General features: G+C 28.9%; 1 protein-coding gene across 1 annotated transcript in view; it reads right to left on the bottom strand.

The window, feature by feature from the left end:
* Positions 1–26,104, bottom strand: part of Fife (regulating synaptic membrane exocytosis protein fife) — a 588,373-nt gene that overhangs the window by 185,795 nt on the left and 376,474 nt on the right. The window contains exon 3 of the mRNA XM_075369629.1: positions 1,773–1,887. Within this exon, the coding sequence (XP_075225744.1) occupies positions 1,773–1,887 (115 nt within the window). The remainder of the gene's footprint in view (positions 1–1,772; positions 1,888–26,104) is intronic.

The raw sequence follows: 26,104 nt of genomic DNA, 5'->3' as shown, positions 1-26,104 counted from the left end.
TTTATTATAACACCAAAATATATTACAGAACAAATTATATGATATATATGTACATATATATATTTTTTTTTTTAAATCTTGAAAAAGCGTAATGTAAAAACATTAAAAAGTTATTAAAACAACGGTATAGAAAGGAAAAACGATAAAAATAACTCTAGGATGTAATGGATCAACTGAAGCGAAAACAGTAAACCAAAACTGGTTGTAAAAATACCCATTCATCACGAGAAGATCACTGACAAGGCAAAAATAAATTTTTTAACAGATACTCGTATATTTAAAATTAGAAGTATTCAATGTTATGGAACGCCGTATACGTGAAGTAAATGTGATCCAGTTTAGAAATAAAACTTCGTATACATTCAAACATATCATCCTCTGAAGTAATACCTTACGGTGGTTCTGGAGGCTAAACCAAAAAAAGAAAGAAAGGTAAGATGTAATAGCCCACCGGTTGGTCGAGTGGTGATCTCCTCATCGCAAATCAACTGATTTCGAAGACGAGAATTCTAAGGTTCAAGTCCTCGTACAGGATACTTTTATACGGATTTGAATACTAGACCGTATCGTGGATACCGGTGTTCTTTGATAGTCGACCTGAGACTGTACAGGACTACACTTTATTTACCATCATACATATCATCCTCACTCATCCTCTGAAGTAATACCTTAAGAGAGGTTAAGGAGGATACGGAGGCTAAACAGGAAAAGAGAGAGGTGAGTTGCAAAGAGCTCTTACTTATTGGAAGATAAACAATATTGCACAACTAGGGGGACCTGGAGAATTAGATTAATATACTAGATTTGAAAAAAAAGACGTGGATTAAATCGCCATAGCCATTCCGGTTGAAAGTTTAAGTAGCTTTAGCTGTATGTAAGCTATTTTTTCACTTTCGAATTAATAATATTTATGTTTTAAGAGATGTTTGCATAGAGATATTTTATAGTAAACAGCTGCTTTTTTTAAAATTCTTTACCTTCGGAAAAACGGTTTGTTTGTAATGGTTTTTAAATATACTTTATATATAACATTAGTTATTAATTTACTATTTCTTTTTTATTAATATTTCTTTATTAGTTTTAATTTCATATTTATATTTATAAATTCTGATTCCTCTGCATGTATTGATGATGTTTGTTTATCAATTGAAATTGCATCTAGTATTCGATTTATAATTTTTATAAACAATTCTTACCTTTACAATATTAGGATATACTGTTACCATTTGATAAAACACAAAGATTTCTCCGAAAATCTATCTTTGATTATTATTAATAATTGTTTGCCTTCTATAGGAATGTAAGTTCTATTAATTACAAGCAATGCAAGGATGCGATATTCATGTGAAAACGATTGACTGTTTATTAGTATTTTTATTAGTGAAGAATTCTTAAACAATTTTTTTTTTACAATTGTTAAATCAGAGTCAAACAACATTCAGATACTCATTTAATATCACTCGACGCTATCAAGCCGTAGAAGAATTATAATCTGATTTCATCACCTGTAGGATACTCAGTAATAAAAAAAATATCTTCATTAGATTAAAATCCTTTAGGCTATTTTTAATTAGCTGATTTGATTAATTTTATTTTTTTAAATGTTTAAGATCGACAGTCGTGTTAAAATAACTATTTATTTTTTTCTATTAAATAATATCATTTATCAGAATAACTTTTACCAATACCAATTAAAAAAAATAATCAATTATCGTAATGAAAAAAAAAATTAATTTACGAACTATTTATGGAATAAAGTTATATTGTCACACCTTTATCCTGAGCAGTCATCAAGCTTGATGATAAAGTTTGCCTAAGCTTGCTTAGGGTACCCGAATCAGCACTGGGATCGGTACCTGGTGGCCCACTCTCATTCGTCGTCACCATCTAAAAGTAAAGAAAAAAATTAATTAATAAAATGCAATATTACCTTTATTATATGATACATATTTCTCAATATGTATTTATTTGTAATAAGGGCAATAAGAGTTTAGTTGTATACTTGTCAAAGTTTATAAAGTTCAGTTGATTGGCGATGGATTACTGGAGTGGAGAGAGGTTTCTTGCTATCTACGACATCCTATCGAGTTACATTCTCCCCTCCAATGAATAATTAGCAGTACCAGTACTACTTCAGACACCTTAGACAGAATTATTATGTATCTATGTGCATTTTTAAACTTTGATGCGTAATAATATCTTTGTCATTCATTTTTCTTCTTTTTAGTAGAATCTTTTTGTTACCATATGCGTTCAAAGAATTTAAAAACAAATTAATATGTAAAAATTTTACTGTAGTTTATAAACTCAAGATAGCAATCTTCAACATATACCTTATCGTATGGAGATGCCTAATTTTCCATCAAATCGACTTACGTTTCATTAATTATTTTGTTTAATTGTTTTTATTTAATTATTTATGTACGAGCAATAAAGCACGTTGTTGTATGTCAGTTTTTCCTATTTGGATTGAAAAAAAAATTATCATTATATTTAATATATTTCCTACTTTACAATTTTGAAATCTTGAAATTTTTTACAATTTTGAGATGTTAGAAATTTGAAATTTTAACATCTAGAAATTTGATAAAAAATGAGTTTTGAAATATTTTATATTATACATTAAAAAAAAGAGAGCTATGTATGTAATTCGCAATACGAGTAATTATTCTAAATATAAATTAAATTTTACTTCCATTCTAAATAAATTATACAAAAATATGTAGAAATAATATATCTATCAAATTAAAACACGATGCTGTAAATTGTAGTAGAATTAATTAAAATTACACTCAGAAAATATTTTATTGAACAATTCTAAGAAGACTAATAAAAAAAAATGAAGCAAAAGGTTAGAGAAAAAAGAATGGATTTAAGAAGGAAAGAAGCAAGGGATGAATTTCGACTAAGAATTATTGGCTAGATGTCTTTCATTTACAGATGAAACTAGTAACAATTTTTATTTAATGGTATAAAAGTTACTTTTTAACTTTTAAGCTAGATACTTTGAAAGCAGTGACGTTATACTGACAAAGTGAAAGAAAAAAATCATTTTAACACTGTCAATTTTGTAGAACATGACATACCACGATGATTCAACTAACATGTGATAAAAAAACAACAAAAAACAAAATAACACTGTCTTGAGTACTTTTACTATAAAGAAATATCTTATAATTAAAATTAATAATATTATAATTACTACAAAGGAAAATTATTTTTCACTAAAGTCTTCATATGTAAAACTTCAAAAATAAATTACATTATAATAGTTCCCAAAAATTAAGCAAAGATTTGTAGATTAGTTAATAAAATTAATTTAGACCTTTTAAATTAAAGTTAATAGTATATTCTGCTAAGTTATTTATTTTAATTAGTTTAAAATTAAACTCATAACTTAAAAAAAATAATTTCATCTAAGTCGTTTGATGCATGGATGCTTTAATTGTAGCCGTACTCATACAGCGAATAGTAACGCACAAGTATGTCGGCTTTAAAAATTATTTAGATGCGATATCTTTTTTTTAGACGGGAATTAAGAATACTTAAAATTATTTTCTTAAGGTTATATGATGTGTTTTAAATTATTTCATTAATAAATGTGGTAGATTTGATTATTTGTAAGTGAACATGGAATCTTTTATTCAACACTTGATTGTAGACGCATTACACAGGCTGAAACGCTACCATTCCGCCAGTGAAATCAGCGTAAGTTAATTTTATTTCGAAAAACCACATAATTATATATCATGACATTCAAGTGTTATGAAATAATTCAGTAAACTACATTGTTTTCTCATGTTTACATTGTTGCTTCAATAAATGCAAACTAATAGGTAGTTTTCTGTAATCGGGCAAGGGAATGTTTTCAGTAAGACAAGTAGGTGCTGCGAGGAAGTATAATAGATGCGAGAGTTTCTCGTTTCAAAAGAATGGATTTAAGAAGGAAAGAAGCAAGGGATGAATTTCGACTAAGAATTATTGGCTAGATGTCTTTCATTTACAGATGAAACTAGTAACTGGTCCTCATCTCAGCCGAAGGCCGTAATATACATGCGTCAAACAATTTTCTAATCTACCTAACAACATCCGCTTATGAAAATGATTGTGTGAGTGAGAGGTTTATCCGTTTGAGTTTATTAGTGAAATGTGTATTTTGAGTTATATTTCTTATCTTTAATTAGTGTTTTAACTGCTTTATAGTGTCTTCTTTTGAATAGAATTGTCACTTATTATCTTATTGTTAATAAATACACTAAAAATAAATCTATTATATAATGTCTTTATAAAAAATTATACATATTTTTCCACTTTTAACTAAATATTTTTAACATTTTTTAAATATTTTTATTTTGAATGTACATTCACTACAAATGTGAATGTGGAATGTAAAAATAATTTATTAATACAAGTATAAACTATTCGTTTTTATACTGTATATAGTAAGAAATATTTACAAGTAACTAAATATTCTTAAAGAAATTATTATCTGAAATTAAAGAACTTGATAATACATTTTAATTGTGGAAAGATTTTTGCTGTCTATGAAAATAGTTAAACACACTGTATTGCAGAATACTCGGTTTCTGCATCGAATATAAACACTGAAGAATCCTGTTCTGGAGAATCCAAAACGTAAAGAAACATTGGTCTCTCTCCCTCCGACAAATCGCCCTTATAAAATCTGACCGGGCGCAGTAGCAATTTCTACGAATTTTTTGGAAATCAATTAAAAAAATAATATTTAATGTATTATTATTTAAGTATTTAAGATTCTCGATTAGGATATCAAACCTTAATCAAAAAAGTATTTCTAGCGGCATATAATATATAATTAAACATTTAATTTAGCATATATTATCATTTATTTAAATATTACCTATGAGAGTATAAATGAAAGTATTTTGTATGCTTCATCAGTGCTACATAGGGTTTTTTTTTATAGAAAAGTTGATAAGCATCAAATCAGTCTTATCTCTCTTAAAATAATTTATTCCCAAGAAAATAAAAGGAAATGTAAAAAACAATGCAGCCAGAACAAAAGAAAAGAAAAAAAAGTACCAAAAACTCCATTTTTTGGCTCTAACTCCAGTTCCTGTGAATTGATTCACTTGAAAATCAATAGCGCTCTAGTCCCAATAGATTTACAAAACCCCACCAAGTTTCGTCAAAATCGATTAAGATTTGCGTCCGGTAGAGCGGATGAAAATATTTTATTCTTACATACACAAATGTATATAAACATGACTCGAGCGCAGTAGCGATTTCCAAATTCTTCGAAAATCCGCTAAAATTACAATGATTTTCCAATCCGTGTTAATGTGATTATAGTAATAATACTAATACTAATAATAATATAATAGTAATAATAATAATATCATTTTATTATATTTAGTTTCGAAACTTATCATTCCAGATGTTAGCAATAGTTCAATTAATTAAACTTGCTAAGTAATTCGAAATCTTACTTAATTACAAAGTTATATTTAATTTAATAATAGTTCAAAGATTAAGAACTCTTATGTAATAATGATTTTCATTATGTTTAACTATAAATCAAAGGATTAAGGAAACTAATTTGACAAAAAGAAGACTTGTCTAATCTTAATATAAACAAATTTCCGAGATAAAAACTAATTTAAATAACAGGATTTAGAACGTGACTTGCTTACGAAGAAAAATTCATTTTCTATTTTTTTTGTGCATTCAATTTTGTCTTTTTATTTTAATGAATAGAACTATATTGTGTAATACACATAATATATGAAATGCATCCATACAAATATTAATTCCGTAGTGCTACCAAACAGAATTTCTGTAATACTCGGATTCGTTTAAAGATTTTACATTTTCTTAACGACTCATTGCATACTTCAAAGCAATAAATAAATAAGTCCTACATTAAACAAATTTAAACAGCTAAAGATTTCCCTAAATAAAAAAAATAAATAAATAAAATTATGTACTTTGATTAGAACGTTAATTTGTAAAACAAGATAAAATTTCTTTTACCCGGAGGGTCTGAGTTCGAATCCCAGTCAGGCTCGATATTTCTCATACACTGTAAAACCTAAATTCCATATTTTCTCGAACAAGCTTTTGAGATTATGTAGAGAATTAATCATTAAAAACAAAAATATAAATAAATAAATATTTATGTTCGAAACCCTCGTTAAGCAGGTTAAAATAGCAACCCTTATTCTGTTTATGTTATGTTAAGGGAGATATTTGATAAAGGGTCTCTTTCCCTGTACAAATACGATTATTTTAAGATTTAATCATTATTATAAACCGAATACTACCAAAATTAGACTAAGGAATGATTCCTGAAAGAGGGCAGTAGTTCTTTCAGTAGTTGTTTAGGGCGTAAGTCAGGACGACTTAAACGGCCAATCAACATCACTCAGTCCTCTGAGTACTGCGTAGCTGAAAGCAATGGAAAACTACAGCTGCTTTTTCCAAGAAAATGTAGCTCTCTGCATTTTCATATAGCAATGATGGAGGCGCCTTCCTTGGTAAAATATTCCGGAGGTAAACTAGTCCCCCGTTCGGATCTCCGGGTGGAGACTACTAAGGAAGGGGTCACCAGAAAATTAAAAAATAACATTCTAAGAGTCGGAGCGTGGAATTTTAGAAGTTTTAAAAAGGTTTGTAGGTTAGAAAATTTAAAGAGGGAAATGGATAGGATAAATGTAGATGTAGTTGGAATTAGTGAGGTTCGGTGGGAAGAGGAAAATGACTTTTGGTCAGGTGATTTTAGAATAATTAACTCAGGCAGGCCACGTTTGGAATATGTAAAGCAAATAGTTAGGGATGTAGGATGTAGGGGGTATACCGAAATGAAACGACTAGCACTGGATAGGGAATCTTGGAGAGCAGCATCAAACCAGTCAAACGACTGAAGACAAAAAAATAACTACCAAAATTAATTCAATAAATATAACTTTTATTGGTCATGTAAAACATATCTATGGCTTTTCATTTAGTTGAACTGATGATTGATAAATAAACTGAAACTCGTATAAAATCATAAAACATTACAAAATATTCATTTCATAGTAGTAACACATAATACAAAAGTAGCCAACTGACAAACCGGCTATTTGGTGGTATTTAATTCATTATAAAATAGATTTTAACGTTTATAGGTTATACCGGATTATCTGATGACACTATTACAATATCTTCTCGTAATAAATAAACCAATACAAAACTTCTTGTATATGTTATCTTTCACTAATATTCATTCAGTAATATTAATCTGATTTGACCATTTTTTTATTTATTTAGCAACGTATTGTTTTTAAAATTACATTACTACGTAATGTAAGTAGTACGTTATGTTTTTGAAACAACAAAGAATAAAAAATCACCTGTAAGATTATTAAATTGAAAATGAATAAATATTACTAGAGGAAATCTACTAAAGAATTTAATAACTATTTTTCACGATAAAATATTGTAATTTTAGTAATGAAATATCATCTTGTTTACAGATTTTTGTAAACAAGTTTAGTTCTCCAAAAGGTCGGTTTGTCTATACTCATTTGTCGCTCGGCTATGACATGTGTATTAGGGTTTTAAATTTATGAAAATTTTTATAATACATAAGGTCTGATTAAAGTGAAAAACAACGGGAATTGGGGATGTAAAAATCTGTCACCAAATATAAAAAAATTAATTACATCATATACCGACCCCACACACATGCATATATACACAAACAAATGAATGAATGGGCATAATTATCGTTGTAGAATGACTGAAAGTTTTGACAGAAGAATGAGAAATTGATTGAAGCGGTGTTTTACCTAAAAATAGTAATTGGTGGGGATAATTTGCTTTATTTATTTGCACTGAAGGTAAAATTGTTTTAATTAATAATAAATTCAACCTTAATTGGCATTTAAATATTTTCTATGCTGATGCAGTTAGATTTAATAAATGTATTTAATTTATAATTGTTATCCAGGTAAATTGTTACTTGCTAAATAATTTATTCATAATAATAAAGGCATATTCAATTTGAAATTCTAATAAAAGAACGTTAGGTTGAAATGTTCAATGAGAAAATTCATTTGTTACTGCTATTATATAATTCAGTCACAGTTTGTCAGGTATTAATTGACAAATTTTGTTATCTATATTAGTTACTAATGACACAAACGCGCGCACACAGAGAGGGAGAGATAGAGAAAGACATACACACACAAATAAACCAAATGCACACTTTTTACATAGTCACATAAAATAGAGAATAATGAAAAACAAACTTATAATTTGAGTTTATATAAAAACAAATAACTTATATTTCCAGTATGATAATAGCAGTTAAAATTTCCTAATCGGTAGGTGGAAGGAAATGAAGTGACTCGAAAGATAAATTAGAAATGAAATGTCAGCGGAAATTTTCTGTTTTCACGAGTCTAATAAAGAAAAATCAATGAGAATTAAACATTGTTACAAGTACCATAAATATAGCATTTACCCATTTTTTATATCCTCGTATTTAAAAAAATATCTCCTTTTATAATAAAAAAAGCGTATCCTAGGAACATTAAAAAATTGTACTTTTTAGATCAATAATTTGTGTTTTTTTAAATTTATTTTTTCGCAAATGGGTAATCTAAGATGTTGGGAGCGTTATAAAAAAAAACTAAAAAAACACAAGATGCGATTATTTATTTAAATAAAAAACACATGCATACAAATAGATAATCAATCTTAACTAAAGAGATAAATCAAGCCAAAATAAAACTTTCACCGTATTTTCCTGTAAACTTCTTTTTTTCATTCTTTTATTTTTCAACAATTAGTCACTGTGCCACTGTTGTCATGGTGTGTTTTAGTGGCATCAACAATTAGTCATTAGCGACTTAGAGTAACAGAAAATTGTTAACAAATAACTAATATTTAAAATTTACAATTAAACATGGAACATTACATAATAATAATTGATCATTAGAACATTACCAGTGTTTAAGAAATATTTCACATTTAACAAATTTTAACATTTTTAAATTTAACAAATTTAACATCGGCTTGATGTCATTCTCTCGACAGAGCATCTTCATATTTTGATTTAAGTTTAATTACTGACGACCAGCTGTGAAGTTTGGACAATCTAGTAGAAGATAGTTTTCGCCGGGAATAAATGTATTAGACGTATATGGTATACTGAAGTGGGTGCAAGGATACAATAAATTTTTTAGATTCAACTGTACTACATAAAAAGAATTTTTATAACGATGGAAAAATGAAGTTTTCATATGAGATTTGGGAAATGAAGTGTATCAAAAATTAATAAAACTGGGCACTGCATTAAAAAAAATTCTGAGTGTGGTCTTCATTAATGTTGATTAAATTATGAATCTTAAAATTTAATTTTTATAGAATAAAAAAATACCTATATAATGATTCTCGAGGAATGTCACAAACTTTGAGGACATGTTTTATTGGTAAACACAGGTTTTGAAAAGCTTCGTAGAGAGTGTCTTTTGGCGAAAGATATCTGCGTCTTGTTTAAATTTAGTCAGCCTATAATTCTTGGGACCCAAATTAAGGAGTAAATTTAGTGGTTTTATATGAAACCTGACTTGAAAAATTGAAAAAAAAAAGGTTTCGGACTGTATTTTTAGTACTTTTCGAGAAATCTGGGGTAAAAGAAAAAAAAAATGGGGTTTATAAGTACACTATTTTATGTTTGGCGTAAAATAACTTTCTTAAACGGGTAATAAATACATAAAAGTTTAAAAAAACTTGTAGGGAATTTGATTCTGAGAAAATGGTATGAATAAAGCCCACAGAAATTAGATGCACGCGTAAGAATTTCGAAGTTTATTAAAAACAAAACATATCATAATTTGGAATATTTTAAGTAGGTATTAAACGAAACAAAATTTTCAATATTACAGAAAAATTAAATATTTTAGAAAAATAACAAATAGAAACTAAAACAATAAAACCAACTTATAAACAATTAAATAAACTGTTCGTCACAGTGGATGCAGCACCTACCCGACGAACAATAAGATGTAATGCTATAATATTATAATTTCCTTTTTTTTTAAAGGTCTCCTTTAGTAGTTAGGTCCTAAGTTTTCTTCACATAACTTAAACTTTAAATTATTTAAAAGAAAAATTGATCAGTTCGTAAACTTTTAAGATATTTTTCTTTCTTTTTTGTTTGGTAATAGAATGTTACAGCGTAATAATAACACAGATTTATATCATTCTAAGTATTTATTTTATTTTCTTATGAATATTCTGGAAGTCTCCAGATATCCCATGTCCTCTTTCTGGATTCCATATTCCTTTCTGGATTCGGGGCTCGTAGGTAGTCACATCCCTTGTTCGTGACGTGTGAGTGAGGTGTAGTCTAGTTAAGAATATTTTCACTCCATCTAAAGATGGAAAATAAAAAATAAAAAGCTGACAACAAATTTGTGAGTTTCCTGGCATTGGTTATTTATGCTTGTACAGTGAAAAAATAATGATACGTGAAAAAAGTTACCTAAAATTTCTTTTTTAGGGTGAGGGTAATATATGAAGTTTTATTGTAAAATTATCATTATATGTTTAAATAAACCAAAAAAGTTAAAAAAAAATTAAAAAATTGGTATTCTTTTATTTTTTCTGCTCTCCCACTTCAAAAATTACATTTAAAGAAAAGTTTTGATTTTTCCACTTTTCTATGTTAAATGGAAGAAAGTAAAAAAAAAATCCCACTGAAAAATGTTCATCCAATAAAAAGTTACCAAAGATTTTTTTTTTTTGGTGGGTGGTAAATTATGATGACATTTTATTTTAATATTGTCATTAAAAGTCTAATTAAACCAAAAAAAAATTTTAACAATTCAAAAAATCAATATTCTTTAACTTTGATCGGCTCCCCCACCGCCATATTGTTCCCAAAGATTTTATTTTAGGGGGGGCTCACTAGGAAGATAAAAATGCAGTAAATAAAAGATAGCTTTTTCAATTTTTGGGAAGGGGTAATTTTCGAGCAAATTAAAAAAAAATGGTAAGCTAAGATCCTTGATAAGATATTGATTCCAAAGTTTTACCAACAAATTTTCCTATGTACAAATTTTCATCAAAATGGTTTCTCCAATTAAAAGTTATTAAGCTTCAAACGCGTCAATACACGTACATACCTCTCTTTTACTGTTTAGCCTCTGGAACCACCGTAAAGTATTACTTCAGAGAATGAATGAGGATGGTAAATATGAATGTAAATGAAGTGTAGTATTGTACAGTCTATATATGTACATATTAATGAGATGTTTTATTGTATTTTTTATTACATTATTATTCGACAATGGAACTAAATTAGTAGAACTACATTATTTTAGTAATATTAATACAAATATAAACAAATTATGCATCTACAATTTATTATACTTTCAGCGATATTTTTGGTTTTATAGCTTTCTTATTATACTTTCTTATTATATGAACAGAATAAGATTATTCAAAAAATTGGTTCAGCAATTTTTATCCCCAAATCTTAGAAAAGACACATTTATATTAGTAAATTTTTTAAAACGTAGTAAATTTAAGACTTGGATTTCTTTTTAGTATAGAGCATGAGAAGTATTTATTTATTGGTCAGATCTTAAAATTACACCATTAATTAGGCTACAGAAGCTCACGTACTAAAAGTAGAAGTAACAAAGTACAGACATTATAGTAAAAACAGACGTATAGTAGTTGTTAAACGAGGAAGCACATTTTAAGAAGATTACTTTATTTCTTCATTTTTAATGCTAGAACTTACTTTACGTGCAGTAACAGAAACAAGAAAATTACATTTGATTTCAATATATATATATATATATATATATCGGCCATTCAATAAGGAAAGAGATAAACACCTGCAGTAAAAAAATCTAAATAAGAAGTATGGTACTTTAAAAAATTACAAGTTGGCATCACTGCCATCAATTTAAAACAGGTGATTGAGAATAATATAAATATACATAACTATCATCGATCATTCAACAGTGATAACTTCTCTTATATTTTATTTATTTCCTACTTGCAATTAGTTCAACTAGTGTACAAAAAGCAACCCCCCCACGGCCCAATATGATGAGGATTAGACTCAGGCTGACCATTCCTGAGACGTGTGTTAATTGAACCCCAACCACCAAAGTACACCGGTATATACTGTCTGTAGTATTCATATCCGTATAAACGCAACTAGCTTTTAGTAGAACTTGAACCTCAGAATCTTCGAGTTCCAAAATCAGCAGTTAAACAAGTAATTTGCGACGACGACTTAACCACTAGATCAGCCCGGTGGGCTAATTCCTTTTGAAAAGATAAATTTTCACGAGTAATGTTTATTGGTAAAATATTTTCAGAGTGCATAAAACAACTGAAATTTACTCTTAAATATTTAAGTAATCGAATATAAATCGCCTAAATTTTGCGAGTGGATAAAAAAATTCAAGAATGTTGTATTAACCGATAACAAACTTAACATAATCGATTGAAGCTTCAAATCCGGATTTAGAATCTCTCATCGTTTAATATATTTAAGACGACAAGATAATTGGTAAAAAAATTAATATTAACATTGGTACGCCTCTTTCTTTTTCTGTTTAGCCTCCCGAACCATCGTAAGGTATTACTTCAGAAGATAAATGAGGATAATGTATGAATGAAAAGTCTTGTACAATCTCTGGTCGACCATTCCTGAAATATGTAGTTAATTGAAACACCAAAGAAAACCGGTATCCACGATCTAGTATTCAAATTCGTATAATGTATCTGTCTTTAATAGGATTTGAACCTTAGAATTCTCGACTTCGAAATCAGCTGATTTGCGACATTGATACACCTAATTCAATTATAAATACAACTAAACTATAGTAAAGCAAATGCCTGTCAGGTTCTAAGAAAGCTTATTAATCATAAAGGAATTAAAATTTATGAGTATCCGGAATTCAGACAACGGAAATTTGGTTGAAAATTAATTTTTTTGAAAGAATAATATCTTTTGATGAGATCTGAGTCCATTAAGCCCGAATTCAAGTAGTAAAGGAAGGAATGTGAAAGAATCGGAGTCGTGAAAAACTATAGAATTCTCAAATATTTAAATAACATATAAACGTTTAATTTATTTTTATACATTAATTACTAGTCATAAAGAAGTCAAATTTCATGTGTATCGGATACTCAAACAACCGATTTCATAATTTGTTGACTACCAAAATTACATGATTTGTTAATTACCATGTACAGTTTGGTAACTACCACAATGTATGAAAACGCCTTAAAAGTTGAAAATTAGATCAGTCATGTATGTTAAGAGTGAACAACGATTGAAACTTTATATGAAAGATAATGTTGGTTGGTTATGAAAATGGAAAATATACTTGAAATTTATGAAAATAATTCCAAAGAGTAGACTGGATTCCATGATCAAAATAATATTCTGGTAGTATTTTTTTACAAGGAGAGGTTAAGACTGAAGTGGTTTCTCTTGCCTTTTTCAGTAAGTTAAAAATGTTGTTGTATATAATAATACCAAACCCAGTGAAATATTGATTGTGATATTCAGCACTACTAGCGGCTGCTGCGGAGATTAGTTGTATAATGAGGATCATTATTCTGAGAGAAATCAGATCTGACTAATATAAATTGGATCTCGGATATGTTAGATGGATCACAGTCAAAAAAGATCAGATTTTGTAAACTAATAAATTAATATAGTATACCTTTTTTTGGGATAAAATGGAATTACTTTCCAGGTGATCATTATACAAATACTCGTAAATAGTAACCTTTCTCAGTAAGAGATCTTTTTTTTGCATTATTTTTTATCAATATAATTATTTTAACTCGCTGGAATATAATTAAATTACGTTGAAAATTTATCATGTAATATAATATTACAACATAAAGATTAATCAACCAATGTTACTTTCTTGAAAATTGTTTATTATACCGGAAAGCGTAACGATTACTTAATATTCAAATATATTTGACAATAATTAAATTATCTTCCTAAAAGAACTGAACAGAAACCTGGAATTTCTAATTAAACTGGTATTGCAAATGGATGAAATAGAGGAAATTATAACATTTAAGTCGATTTGTATTATCCACTATATATATATATATACATACAGTGGATAATACATATATATATAATTATACAGATATATATATATATCTCACAAAATCTCTATATTAATGAAACAAGACGTCATAAACTGCTTTTCAGTTGTAATTAAATTGCTTAACAGTAGATAGTAAATAAGGGAATTTAGTAACGTTACTTTTATTTTTTTTAGATTATTAAAAGGCGTTTTTTAAAACATATTACTAAAAGTTGATAAAAAATATAATTTAAATTACTGTAATTTATTATATATTTTTACTTCCTTGTACGAAATAAAAGAAGTATTGTGATCGCGTAAAATTTCGGTTTTCATATTTCAACGGAAATATCCATTTTGACCTTATCTGAATCCATTTTGACTAGTTTCGGCGCGACGTCTGTAAGTACATATGTACATACGATCTCGTATGCATCTCGCATAACTCAAAAACGATTAGCCGTATAATCTTGAAATTTTGAATTTAGGACTGTTGCACCTCACCTTTTGATTGCAATCGACTTGACCAGAAATATCCAAAAAAGCCCAAAATCCAAAACATTTAGTATTGTACTTTTTTTCTTAAATGCAGTAATAAGCCCTCATTGAAAGCTTTTCAAGATATATCATAAGTGGTACTTATTTTCATTGGTTCCAGAGTTATAGCTAAATAAAATTTTAATTAATGAAATATTTTGATCTTACAAGGAGAAGGCACATCGGTTCGAATTCGACTTCATTTCCTTCTTTTTTTTTAAATTTAATTATATTGATTTATTAATAATATTTATTAACCTCTGATTGTAAAAAAAAAAAAAAAAAATACGATAAATAATTCAATAATAACAATAAAAGAAATATGAAAAAAAGAAGTTATTAGTGAAACAAAATTATATGTACTTTTAAAAATGTATGTATGTAATTTAATAGGCATAAAAAGATGTCATGTGATGTTCACATCAGATTTTTTTGTAAGAAAAAAATCACATTGAAAAGTGAAAAAAATACACAGAAATCTTTTGTTTAAATTATAAACCTTTGAAATTGACCTTAACAAAAAAAAATAAAAAAATAAATTTATTAGTTGGCGGATCCTTATGATATTCTGGAAGTCTTTAGTTACCTAATGCACCTTTTTTGATTCGCCAATTTGTGTGATCAGTTGTCCAGTAGTTTGTTACAGCTTTATATCGCCAAATCAGAACGTACATTTAATTAAAATCCAACAACGGAGTTTAGGTCCGGGAGGGGGACAGAAAAAATTTGAAAATAATCTATTGACCTTAATTTAATGCAAATTCAAAAAATCGAAAGTAAAAAAACGTTGTCGTGTGTATGAAAACAAGAAATAAAAGGTGAAGGATGAAAATTGGTTACTGATAAAAATACATCTACAGCCACGATTAGGCAGTGAAGAAAGGAAAAACATATAACAGAAAAGATCCTGACAAGTGCGATAAAAATACCTAAAATACTAATAAGTGTTACCAAAAAGTATGAAATAGCGAAAAGAAAAATTATTTCGGTATGATACAGCTCTAATACTAAGTATGAATTAATTATTTAAAACACTTCAGTTGATAAATCTAATTTTTCAGAGCTTTCTTTTTAAATAAATTTTGGTTTTAATAATCGGATTAACATGTAACGGCATAGTCATGGTATAAGTTAGTTAATAAAATAATAAGTTAGTATAATTTTTAAGATTGTGAAAAACTATTTTAATCTTTTCCTCAAATTAATAAGTATTTTTCAAATCGTTTTTATATTTTTATTCTTTTATTATATCATCTTGATATCAAACGTTTATCTTGTAGATTTGACATTGGAGTAGAAAATAAAGAATGAAACATGTAATTATAAATTTTCTAAAATTACTTTAGAACGAAAATTTCACTTTTAGATTTCTAATAAGTTATAAAGTCTCCGTAGGTTGACATGGTCCCTCTGTTTTGTACAGTATGAAAAAGCTTTATTGATTTTTCAGCTTAATTTTTTAAAATATTTACGAAACCTTTTAAATGTACTGCATGTTTATCACTTTCCGTATGACAGCAGCATAAAAAATTCGAAAAACTAACATGTAATCTGTCGAATGGAAATATCGTATGCCTTGTTAGCGTAACCTCACAGTAAGTCATAACTATGAATAATAAATTTTATAATCTATTGGTCAGTTGAATTTTCACATAGCTTATAGTTTTATAAAACGCTGAATAAATTTTTGAGTCATGTAAAGTCTGTGTCGAATCTTACTGTGGTTTGAAGGATATACTGGATCCGAGGAGAAGCGAGACGAAGAGTGCGCTAGAAATATTACACGTCAAAAATATAGAAACCTCAGTTTTCACGCAGAGTGGGAATGGATTGCTAAACCGTTGACTTACTACGAAATCGTAAGCGATAAACTATCCCCCTTCGCTGTACTATTAGAAGTGTCACTCTACTTCAGACACCCCAGAAAAAACTACTACGCATCTACGTGTTTATAAATTATAAACTGACGAGTAATACATAATAGGAAATAAAAAATTTTACAATTTTTTTTTATATTTTTGACAAAATTGCAATGGCGTACTCCCACTCTCATATTTCTCTCTAACGAGATGATCAGACTGTCAGATATATAGATTTTGAGAAGGAATTTGTTATAACCTATTAACGTGTTTCTGATGAGAAGGGCAATATCAATTAGTCTCTTGTTTAAAATTGGTTCGAGTTCGTTTTTGTTTCAGTGTACCGTTTGTACTTCAAAGAAGGATCACTAGAAAAAGAGATGTAGAATAAAAAAAGTTTTGCTATTAGATTGCAGGCTTCGTATGCTCCCAAATTTAAACATAGTATTAATCTAACATAGCATTTTGTCCAGTATTTGCAATTAACCTTATAGGTCAAAAACGTTACTTTTAAACTAGGATAAACTCTGTCTTTTTGATTAAACTGGTTTAATTAATATTCCTATTAAAAACTTTTTATGGCTTGAAAATAATTAAATTCACAATGTATTTTTGAACTTCTGAACGATGTTACTTGTATAATTATAAGTACATTTAAGTAATTCTATTTATTTGAATAATTGGTTTAATTATAAATATTATTGTCATTACGCTGGTCGCACTTTTATATGAAATACCGTTATCTGCGTGCCTTAATTTGAAATATTTGACAAATTATTTATATAATTTTAACTTTTTAATCGGTCAACTGTCATTCGGAATCAAAATATCCCTAACACTTAATTTTTAAGTCAAACCTGCAGGAAAATATTATTTCTGAATATAAAATGAAATATTAAAAACAGGATTTTTAAGTGGAAAAAACATGAAAAGGATTAATTTTTTAGTAGTCAGTTAAAAATGAATAATTATTTATGATGCACAATACGCAACGCTAAAGCAATCAGTCTTTCATTTTCAAGTTTGAAAAAGCCAAATAATGACCACAATATTTATATAAAATGGAAAGATATGATAAAATCAACCGATCTACAATAGAATTAGAAAAAAATTATCAATTATATAATTATTCATGATGTTATGTAAAATTACGCTACCCAGCCAATCGTCGATTGTGTTCCAGATATTAGATATTCTCTAGATTTAATTTAATTTTGAAATCTTTATTATTCTTTCACATATGCATAAAGATTAAAATGCAGAAGTTGATTGAAATTGTAAGTAAAAAAATTATCATGATATATAAAACTCAGGAACTATTAGCTGTAGCAGTCCGTGACTTTTTGCAAGTGCCTTTACAAAATTTTTGTTCAAAAAACGATTAAAAAACAATTCCCGACGATAAAATTCAACCGCAGAATAGAACCGTGTGTAATTTCTGATCATTACGTAGATGTAGTACGAAATCATGCTAATCAGGGCCATGAACTGAAAAATCGATTATGTGTTCTGCATGTACATTTTTATTTTAATACAAATTATTTATTTAAATATCGAATCTGTTGTAATATATAAATTTGATGTCGATCAAGAGAACGTACAGGGAATTAGAAAAAAAATATTAACATTTATTCAGTAGCTTATATGGGAAATGAGAAGACTATTTAAAAATATTCTCACCCTCAATACAAAGTCAGTTTACAGTTAACTCTTCCAAAATTAAATTAAGAAATTTGGTAAACAGATTTAAAGAAAATGAAAGTTTATAAAAATTCTATTCGACCAAAACTATTATAAGAAACTTCATTCATGCTGGTGAGTAAATATCAAATAACTTGACCAACCAATCAGCATTCGTTTTTGAAATACTAGGTCTTGAAATGGAAATTTTTTTTATTCCGATGCTGCATCTGCATTAAACGATGATCTTAGTGTTGAAAGTGATAGAATATAAAAAAGAAATTAGAAAGAGGTTATACCAAATATTTTTTGTTAATTCAAGTGAAAAAAAATGTTTCGTGATATACAGATATTTCCACAGTGCGACTATCTGGGCAAAAAGTGGTGAGGTGTTACAAATGCAATAACGAAACTTTGATTTATTTACATTTAAAACAAATTTTCTTTCTCGTCTACGGTCATGGATGAAGTCTGGCCTCCTTCATAATTCATAATAGGACGAATTTATTTTTTTTCTACTCCCTGGGCTGGTCCAATTGTTTGGTATTACGCCACCCAGAGGAGTGTCTGTTTACTCAAACGAGCCTCCCCACCTACCGAATGTAAATCTGGCATGGCAGGTCGGCTCGCCGGTCAGCTTTTTTGAGTTATTTTTGTTGCCCTTTTGACACCACGCCCGAAAATTTCTATCAGAACGCGATGTAGGGTCTTTTCTCATTTTTTTAATGTATTACTTTTATTATGTATTACTTGTCAAAATTTATACGTATAAATACTTACCATATAGAATTACTGCGCATTCTATATGGGGTTTCTGAAGTAGTATTGGCACTGTTAAAAGTGTAGTAGAGCTGGTAGTATACCGCGGTAAGTTACCGTAAGGAGCAAGTCGACGGTCCATCCTGACCCCATAGGGGAAGACACCCTCTATGTGATGGTTTCGGTCGCCTCGCCAACCCTTCGTACCTAGCTCTTCTGGGTTTTACTGGAGGTCATCTTCAGTAGCTCAGCAATTATATCTTTCAATCTAGCCTCAGCCAGGATTCTACCGGTGCAAATGCCACGAACGACATTCCTACCAGTGTACTACTAACATAAACTTCAAACAAAACACATCTAGCCAAGTCACAAACAATACTGAATAACTTTCTAAGAAGGAAGGAATAGAATTCTACCTACCTGAAAGATAAAAATGAGTTCCACACACAACTATTCATATAATGCAACACCAAATCATAACAATAACAATAAATAATGCAGTATAACAGTAACATAAAACATAACTAACGAAAAACAAACAGATCCAACCAAATAGAAACAAAATCAGCAACAGTTTAGCAAACCATAAAACAAAATAACAATAAAACCAAACATAAACACAATGAAGGAAAGTCTAATCGGAATATCACACCCCTTCAGCGATCCTTTCTTTCGCCAAATACGTGATAAAACTTTCTACGATCATCCATTCGGCCCGGCTTTTTCCAATTAATACAAAGATCAAGTGTTGTCCCGATAATATCAAGCCGACAAATGGTCTCCGTGTGCATTAAGTCATAGCTAGTACATTCATACATCACATGATTAGCATCGTCCAATAATCCGCATTGCGGACACATACCAGGGTCCCCCAGGCCGAATTTCTGTAGTCTTCCCGAAAAGCGCCATGCTCTGAAAGAAAATTGCGTCACATACTTGTTCGGGTGTACCCAAGAGGCTTCCTGCAAATCAACAACATTAGGGAAAAGATCGTGCGTACAACATCCACACTTTGTCTCATCCCATCTGGCCTGCCACGGGACGACAAAATGCTGTTCTATCTCCTTTATTTTCTCCTAAGTCAATTCACCTGAATTCTTAGCAACATAACGCTGTTGCCTCTCAGATGCAATCAAGTCTATCGGTTTCACGCTTGGGATCACCAAGATCGCCTCCCGTGAAATTGTACGGTAACCACCCGTTACCGTTAGCAATATAAGGAGTTGAGCCCGTAACAAAATATACCGATAGCTTTCAAATTTTAATTGATTTAAATTATCTCATTCTGGGGATAACCTTTTCACGTACCTTAGCTGAACAGCTCCTGTGAGGCTCTAAGTAGTAGTATATGAAACGCTCATAAGCGTTTCATATTGATCATTAAATTCCCTAATTAGCGGAGCAAAACTCCTCACACGCCCTGTCCTTTGAAAAAAATCCTGCATTAAATCCTAAATCCGGGTGGAGATACTTGATACCCCAGCCCTTGGCTCATCATCTCCTGATGAGGAGGAACAATCAGGCCACACTTCAGCTATTACTTACTAGGAGCGCATTTTGTCCGCCCGGACTTACCCTTCTTACCCCTTTATCAGAAATACTCAATACTAATTGAATAAAACCAAACAAAGACTATTAAATTAATTTAAAGTTGATCACTGTCAATAACAAGTCCAATAAATCAGATGTCAGTGTAAACAAAGGAACGACCAATCAGACCAATACAAGATGGCTGCTGCCAAACACAACAGCCAATCACAAAGAACCAATATGGCTGTTGCCAATGTAAAGAGAATCTTTACATTGGCGTAGAGAATAACTAATTAATTAACAAATTAATTTGAATTATATTAAATTCAAACAAACAACCAAAACAACTGTATTTTATCACTAAATACACCAAAATAAAAAGAATAGCCACCCAGTAATCCAGCCCCAACTTAGATTGCGTGTCAACTTAGATTACTAAACTTTGACGAGCACTATTCCTCTCACTTCTTTCGAGTCCAATCCATCACTCCCACCAGTCTGAGATCGTCAAGTGTTTACGCGATTGAGGCAATGAGGATTTGCATTAGAAAGATAAGAAAAACTTATTCAGCATTAGTTTTAGAAAACGATAAGCTACGAGAAAATTCAACTGAACGTACAATTATAAAAATTATCACTCAAGGTTGTGAAGTACTATAAGGTTATGCTAACCAGACATTCGGTATTTTCATTCGACAGACTAGATACTAATTTTTCCAATTTTTTATGCCACTGTCAAACCTCTATAAAAACTCTGTTTCAGTAATAAAAGTGATCAACATCCAGTACATTAAAGAAGTTCCACATATATTTTTGGAGATTAAGGTGAAAAAAAAAATGAGGCTTTTTCATAGAATGAAAAACAGACACTGTGATAACCCACATAGATTTTTTTGACTTAGAAAAAGTTTAAAAATGAAACGATAGTTCTAAAATAAATTTAGGAAATTTTAAATTTATGTTAAATTCTTTATTTTGTGAAAACCAAATGTTTATTAAAAAAAGGTTTAAATTAATAAGCCATGAAAATTTACAATGATCAACTGATGTTATGTAAAAAATATTAAAACGATAGAGATTTAGTAAGAGTACTAATCAACTAACTGACGCTACGCGACGTTCGGAATCGAGTCTAAATAAACCTTGGTTTAAATTTGTTATTATAATGTTAAATCTACATGAAAATACTAAATTAAATTTGTGCAGTTTTAAATCCAGGAGCATTGCAGGGAATAATATTTGTAAAAACACTGTTTCCATTAATTTAAGTGAAAATTATATTGATATAATTATAAAATTGTTCTTAGAAGTACTATAATGCAAGTTGCAGTTTTTCCCTACAAAATGTATATAAATATATTTAATAATAATAATAATATTAATAACTTATATTTAAAAATAATTTAATAATTTATTATAGTGTTAAATATAAATAATTCATTTCGCATATTGCTTTTGAAGACATTACGTTTGAAACTTTCCTCATAGAAGAAATGTTCAATAAATTCTCATTGTAAGAAGATCCAAACACACATTTATTTACATAAATTATAAATATATGTTTATAAAAAAAGACGTGACAAAAATATCTACTGACAGTAGAAAAAATATGAGAACGTAATTTTGAGTATTCACATCGCTCTGGAAAGCGTCAATCAATTATCACTAGAATTTTATGAACGATAAATTTCTTATTGAAATGCATAATTACTTGAGAGATCACAGTCTCAAAATGAGAACCCTATTATGCATTTTATGAAATATTAAAATAAAAAAATTATAATTATTTTACTGCGTATCCGACAGACACCATAAGGGTACTGCAATTTTAAAGCCTACCTTAATCTTTATGTTATTATTACGGGTTATGTAATTATTATAATTACAAATTAATAACCTATTTAAGGCGTAGTTTATTAATATCAATTACCTTTAATGACTGCAATAATAATAATAATAATTTTACAAATGAAAATAGGCAATATTTTGTGTTCTTATTATATATATATATAAAACAAGAACACAAAATATTCAGATCCAAATAAGTCAATACGCAAATATTAGAAGTAAATATAAATACGCTGATAAAATACGAGTATTCAGGTCACAAATATTTCATTATATAATTCTCCAGGTAAAAACAACCTTTTTACAATATTATATAATATTACTTAAAATAAAACAAAGTACAACGTTTCGCCTTCAATTCGAGGCTTTATCCTTGCATTAATTACAACAATAAAAATAACAACAAAAGCTAGTATCGGCTAGTAAAATATTTTGCTGTGATTTCTGCACTTTCGGTAAAATTAAGCCAAACTCTAATTCTTGAGATCCAAATTAAGGGATACATTTAGAAAGTTTATATGAAAAATGATCTGATAAATTGAAGTAAAAATATGTTCGGAATTTTATTTTTAGTAGTTTTTGAGAAATCTGAGATAAAAGACAAACAATTGCTTTTGAAAAACATTGTATTTTGAGTTTGAGGTAAAATAACTTTGTTATATGAGTAATAAAGACGTAAAAGTTTAATCAAAACTTGTAGAAAATTTGATTTTAAGTAAAATTATACGAATAAAGTTTGCAGGTATTAAATACAATAGTAAGAATTTCAAAGTTTATTAAAAATAACACATATCGAAATGTGATAAATTTTAACCAGGTATTAAACGAAACAAAACTTTTCAAACACGAACAATAAAACCAGCTAACGAGCAATTACATGTTTAATTTTTATTTTATTTTTTGTTTATTCTGATTTTTTATTTGAATTCTTGTTGATTGAAATCTTTCGCCAGCCGATACTAGCCAACGAAACGTTTCTGAACCTACATTTACATGAACTTTCTTCTTTTTCACTAGTATAAAATATCCTGAAAGTTTGTTGCATTCTTCATGAATCACTGTATATATGTTTGTGTGTATATACGCGCGTGCGCGTGTTTGTGTAATATACAAAAAAAAAAACAGATTTATTTAAAGCGTTCATGAACCCGTTTAAATAAATCTTACTGATAAATAATTAGCAATAATAACATTTAGTTATAAATAATTCTTTTCTCCCTTTAAACTAGTTCATGAATTCAAAGAGAGAAAAGAATTATGAAGGGAAAAATACATACATATTTTTCCCTTAAAAATTTTTCCAATTCGAATTGGAAACTCATTTTCTATTGGCAAATTGATTAACTAAAAAACCGGTAAGATTAATTAAACAAGTAACAGTACAAAAATATTAGAAGTAGAATGGGTATTTAAAATTAATGCTATTTTCCGATAATTTATATTATACATATTTCGAAGAATTACCTCTATTCCATTTCACCATACTCTTAGTATCTTTTATTCGATCTTTAATATTTTCTCTTTTCCTCCGTTTTTCTCTGAATGCATGTTTATATAAGTCTATATTTGTGAGAAAGCGGATGGAGAATGGTGTAATATTTGCCTAGTTCACAGAATAAAGGAATATAGAATACAGGTAGTCACTTCATTTCCTTTGTGTCGACACGTTACATTAAATGTGTCATTTCTTGTTGCCTACAAGAGGTTGAAGAAGGCGTTATTATTTACAATGTGAACAGTGAAATAGATATACATATATATGTATTGTTAATGCTGAATATATTCAAGTATCCCAGTATGAGAGCAAAGACAAAGGAAGACTGATGACTAACAATATTATTAGTGATGTTTTATTCCTAAGCTACAGCAAATGATAATATCTTCTTTGTTTTAACGATGTAATTGTGTATTTCATGCACGTATCATAAATCATAAAGTTGAGATTAAAAGTAATAGTAAATAAAACTTTAAAAAATATCTTTAATATCTAACCTATTTATTTTTTTAAGAATCATAAGAATTCCAATGAAAAATGAAAGTATTTACGATTGATTTCTGCTGGATTGCACTGTGTACACAATAAACTCATGAAATTTCATGGAAAAAAGCGGAAGTCAACAGTTAGAAATTAGAAGCAACGTAGTTAGAAATCTGAAAGAAGTTAATACTGGTAGGGTTTTTTTGTTTTCCGAAGGGGGAGGAAAAAGCTTTGCCAGCCGCCACCAGGCCCGCTCTTAGTCGTGTAGGGGCCGGATCTAAACCGTATGGTATGCACACAGCCCCTGCGCCATCACTCGGGCGCTCTTATTCCCGCCTTGGGATAGCCCAGGCAACGTCCCCGAGGGACCATTGATGGACAACGACTCCAGAGAGCATTAAAGTGACGTCATTAAGACACAGATGCATAATTGTGCGTGTCTACTATCTTTTTTGTCTCAATATTATTTACGTCTGTTCGTAGATAATTTTTCTGTTACATATTTCAATATTCCTAGTATTAATAATTATATTCATAGCCTGCACAGACGTAAGCAATATTGTAACAAGATAAAAATAGAAGTTATGTGAAACTATGAATCTGTGTCATACTGTTGTCATATTGACATGTCATCTGATTTTAAAAAACGAAAAAAAGATAATAAACGGAAAAAATTAGGCTTACTATCCATTCCCTACACTATTGAATGAAACTGCTCAAATACATAACCAAAATGATATACATTTTAATAAAATCATCTAATTAGTACAAAAATATATCTTTGAGCCCAGAAACGAAAAAATAAAAAAATAAAAATTTTTCCTTCGCTCTTATAGAAATATATATAAGTCAAAACATCATTAGAAAGTATTTTAGCTGCTTGAGGGGTATTAATTATATAAAAATATTATTCTACTCTTTGGATATAATTTTGAGATACGAGACCCATGAAGATACCTTCCTACTTCCTTGACCAATTTTAACCAAACTTATATGGCATTAATGCCCCATATATAGAAATCATCGTTCCAAATCCAATCCAGGAATCTGTCTATCCAGCAGTGCATCTTCAATTTGAAATCAGGTGAAATAATGTATTAAAAAAAGGAATCTTCTGAAAAATTCGAGGATGAATAAAAATTGATGAGATAAATACAAATTCTGAGTAATATAAGTAATAAATTAAAGTAAGAGCCAAATTTTTCGGCTACCTTATAATAATGAGTGATCACAGGTTATTAAATTAAATTTTTAACACTTTTACAACAAAAAGAACGGAATTAAATGGACCTCAACGGTTCAAAAAGACCTAAAATAATTAAAATATATCAAGAAATAATAGTACAAGAGAGAACAACGTTTAGAAAACTAGTACTAGATTTCAAGGATTTACAAGAAGAAGAGAAAAAAGCAACCAACAACGTCCCGTCAGAAGAGAGAAGGAAACACAAAGGGGAAAAGAATCATGTGTAATAGTGGAAGATCACAAAAGAAAACCCCTAAAAGAAAAAGGAATGAATGCAAAATGTTGCATCACGTGATCCTACTCGGAAAAACTAAAAAAAAAATAAAATAAATACATAAGATGCGTACTTAAAAGTACTTCCTTCTGGATTTTGCAATGCTAAAATTTTTACTTTTTTTGTGTTTTTGTTAGAGGATGTAATGAAACGTCAAGGTCTGTGAACAACTCAACGAGAAAATTTGACCAAATTAACATATTTTCCCTTATGTAATATATAATTGTATAAGCTATATAGTTAAGAAAGTAAAAAAAAAAAACTGATTGTAAATTAATACAA

This window comes from Lycorma delicatula, chromosome 6 (assembly GCF_047948215.1).
Source record: "Lycorma delicatula isolate Av1 chromosome 6, ASM4794821v1, whole genome shotgun sequence".
Taxonomy (NCBI): domain Eukaryota; kingdom Metazoa; phylum Arthropoda; class Insecta; order Hemiptera; family Fulgoridae; genus Lycorma; species Lycorma delicatula.
This window is presented reverse-complemented; position numbering and strand designations above follow the sequence as displayed.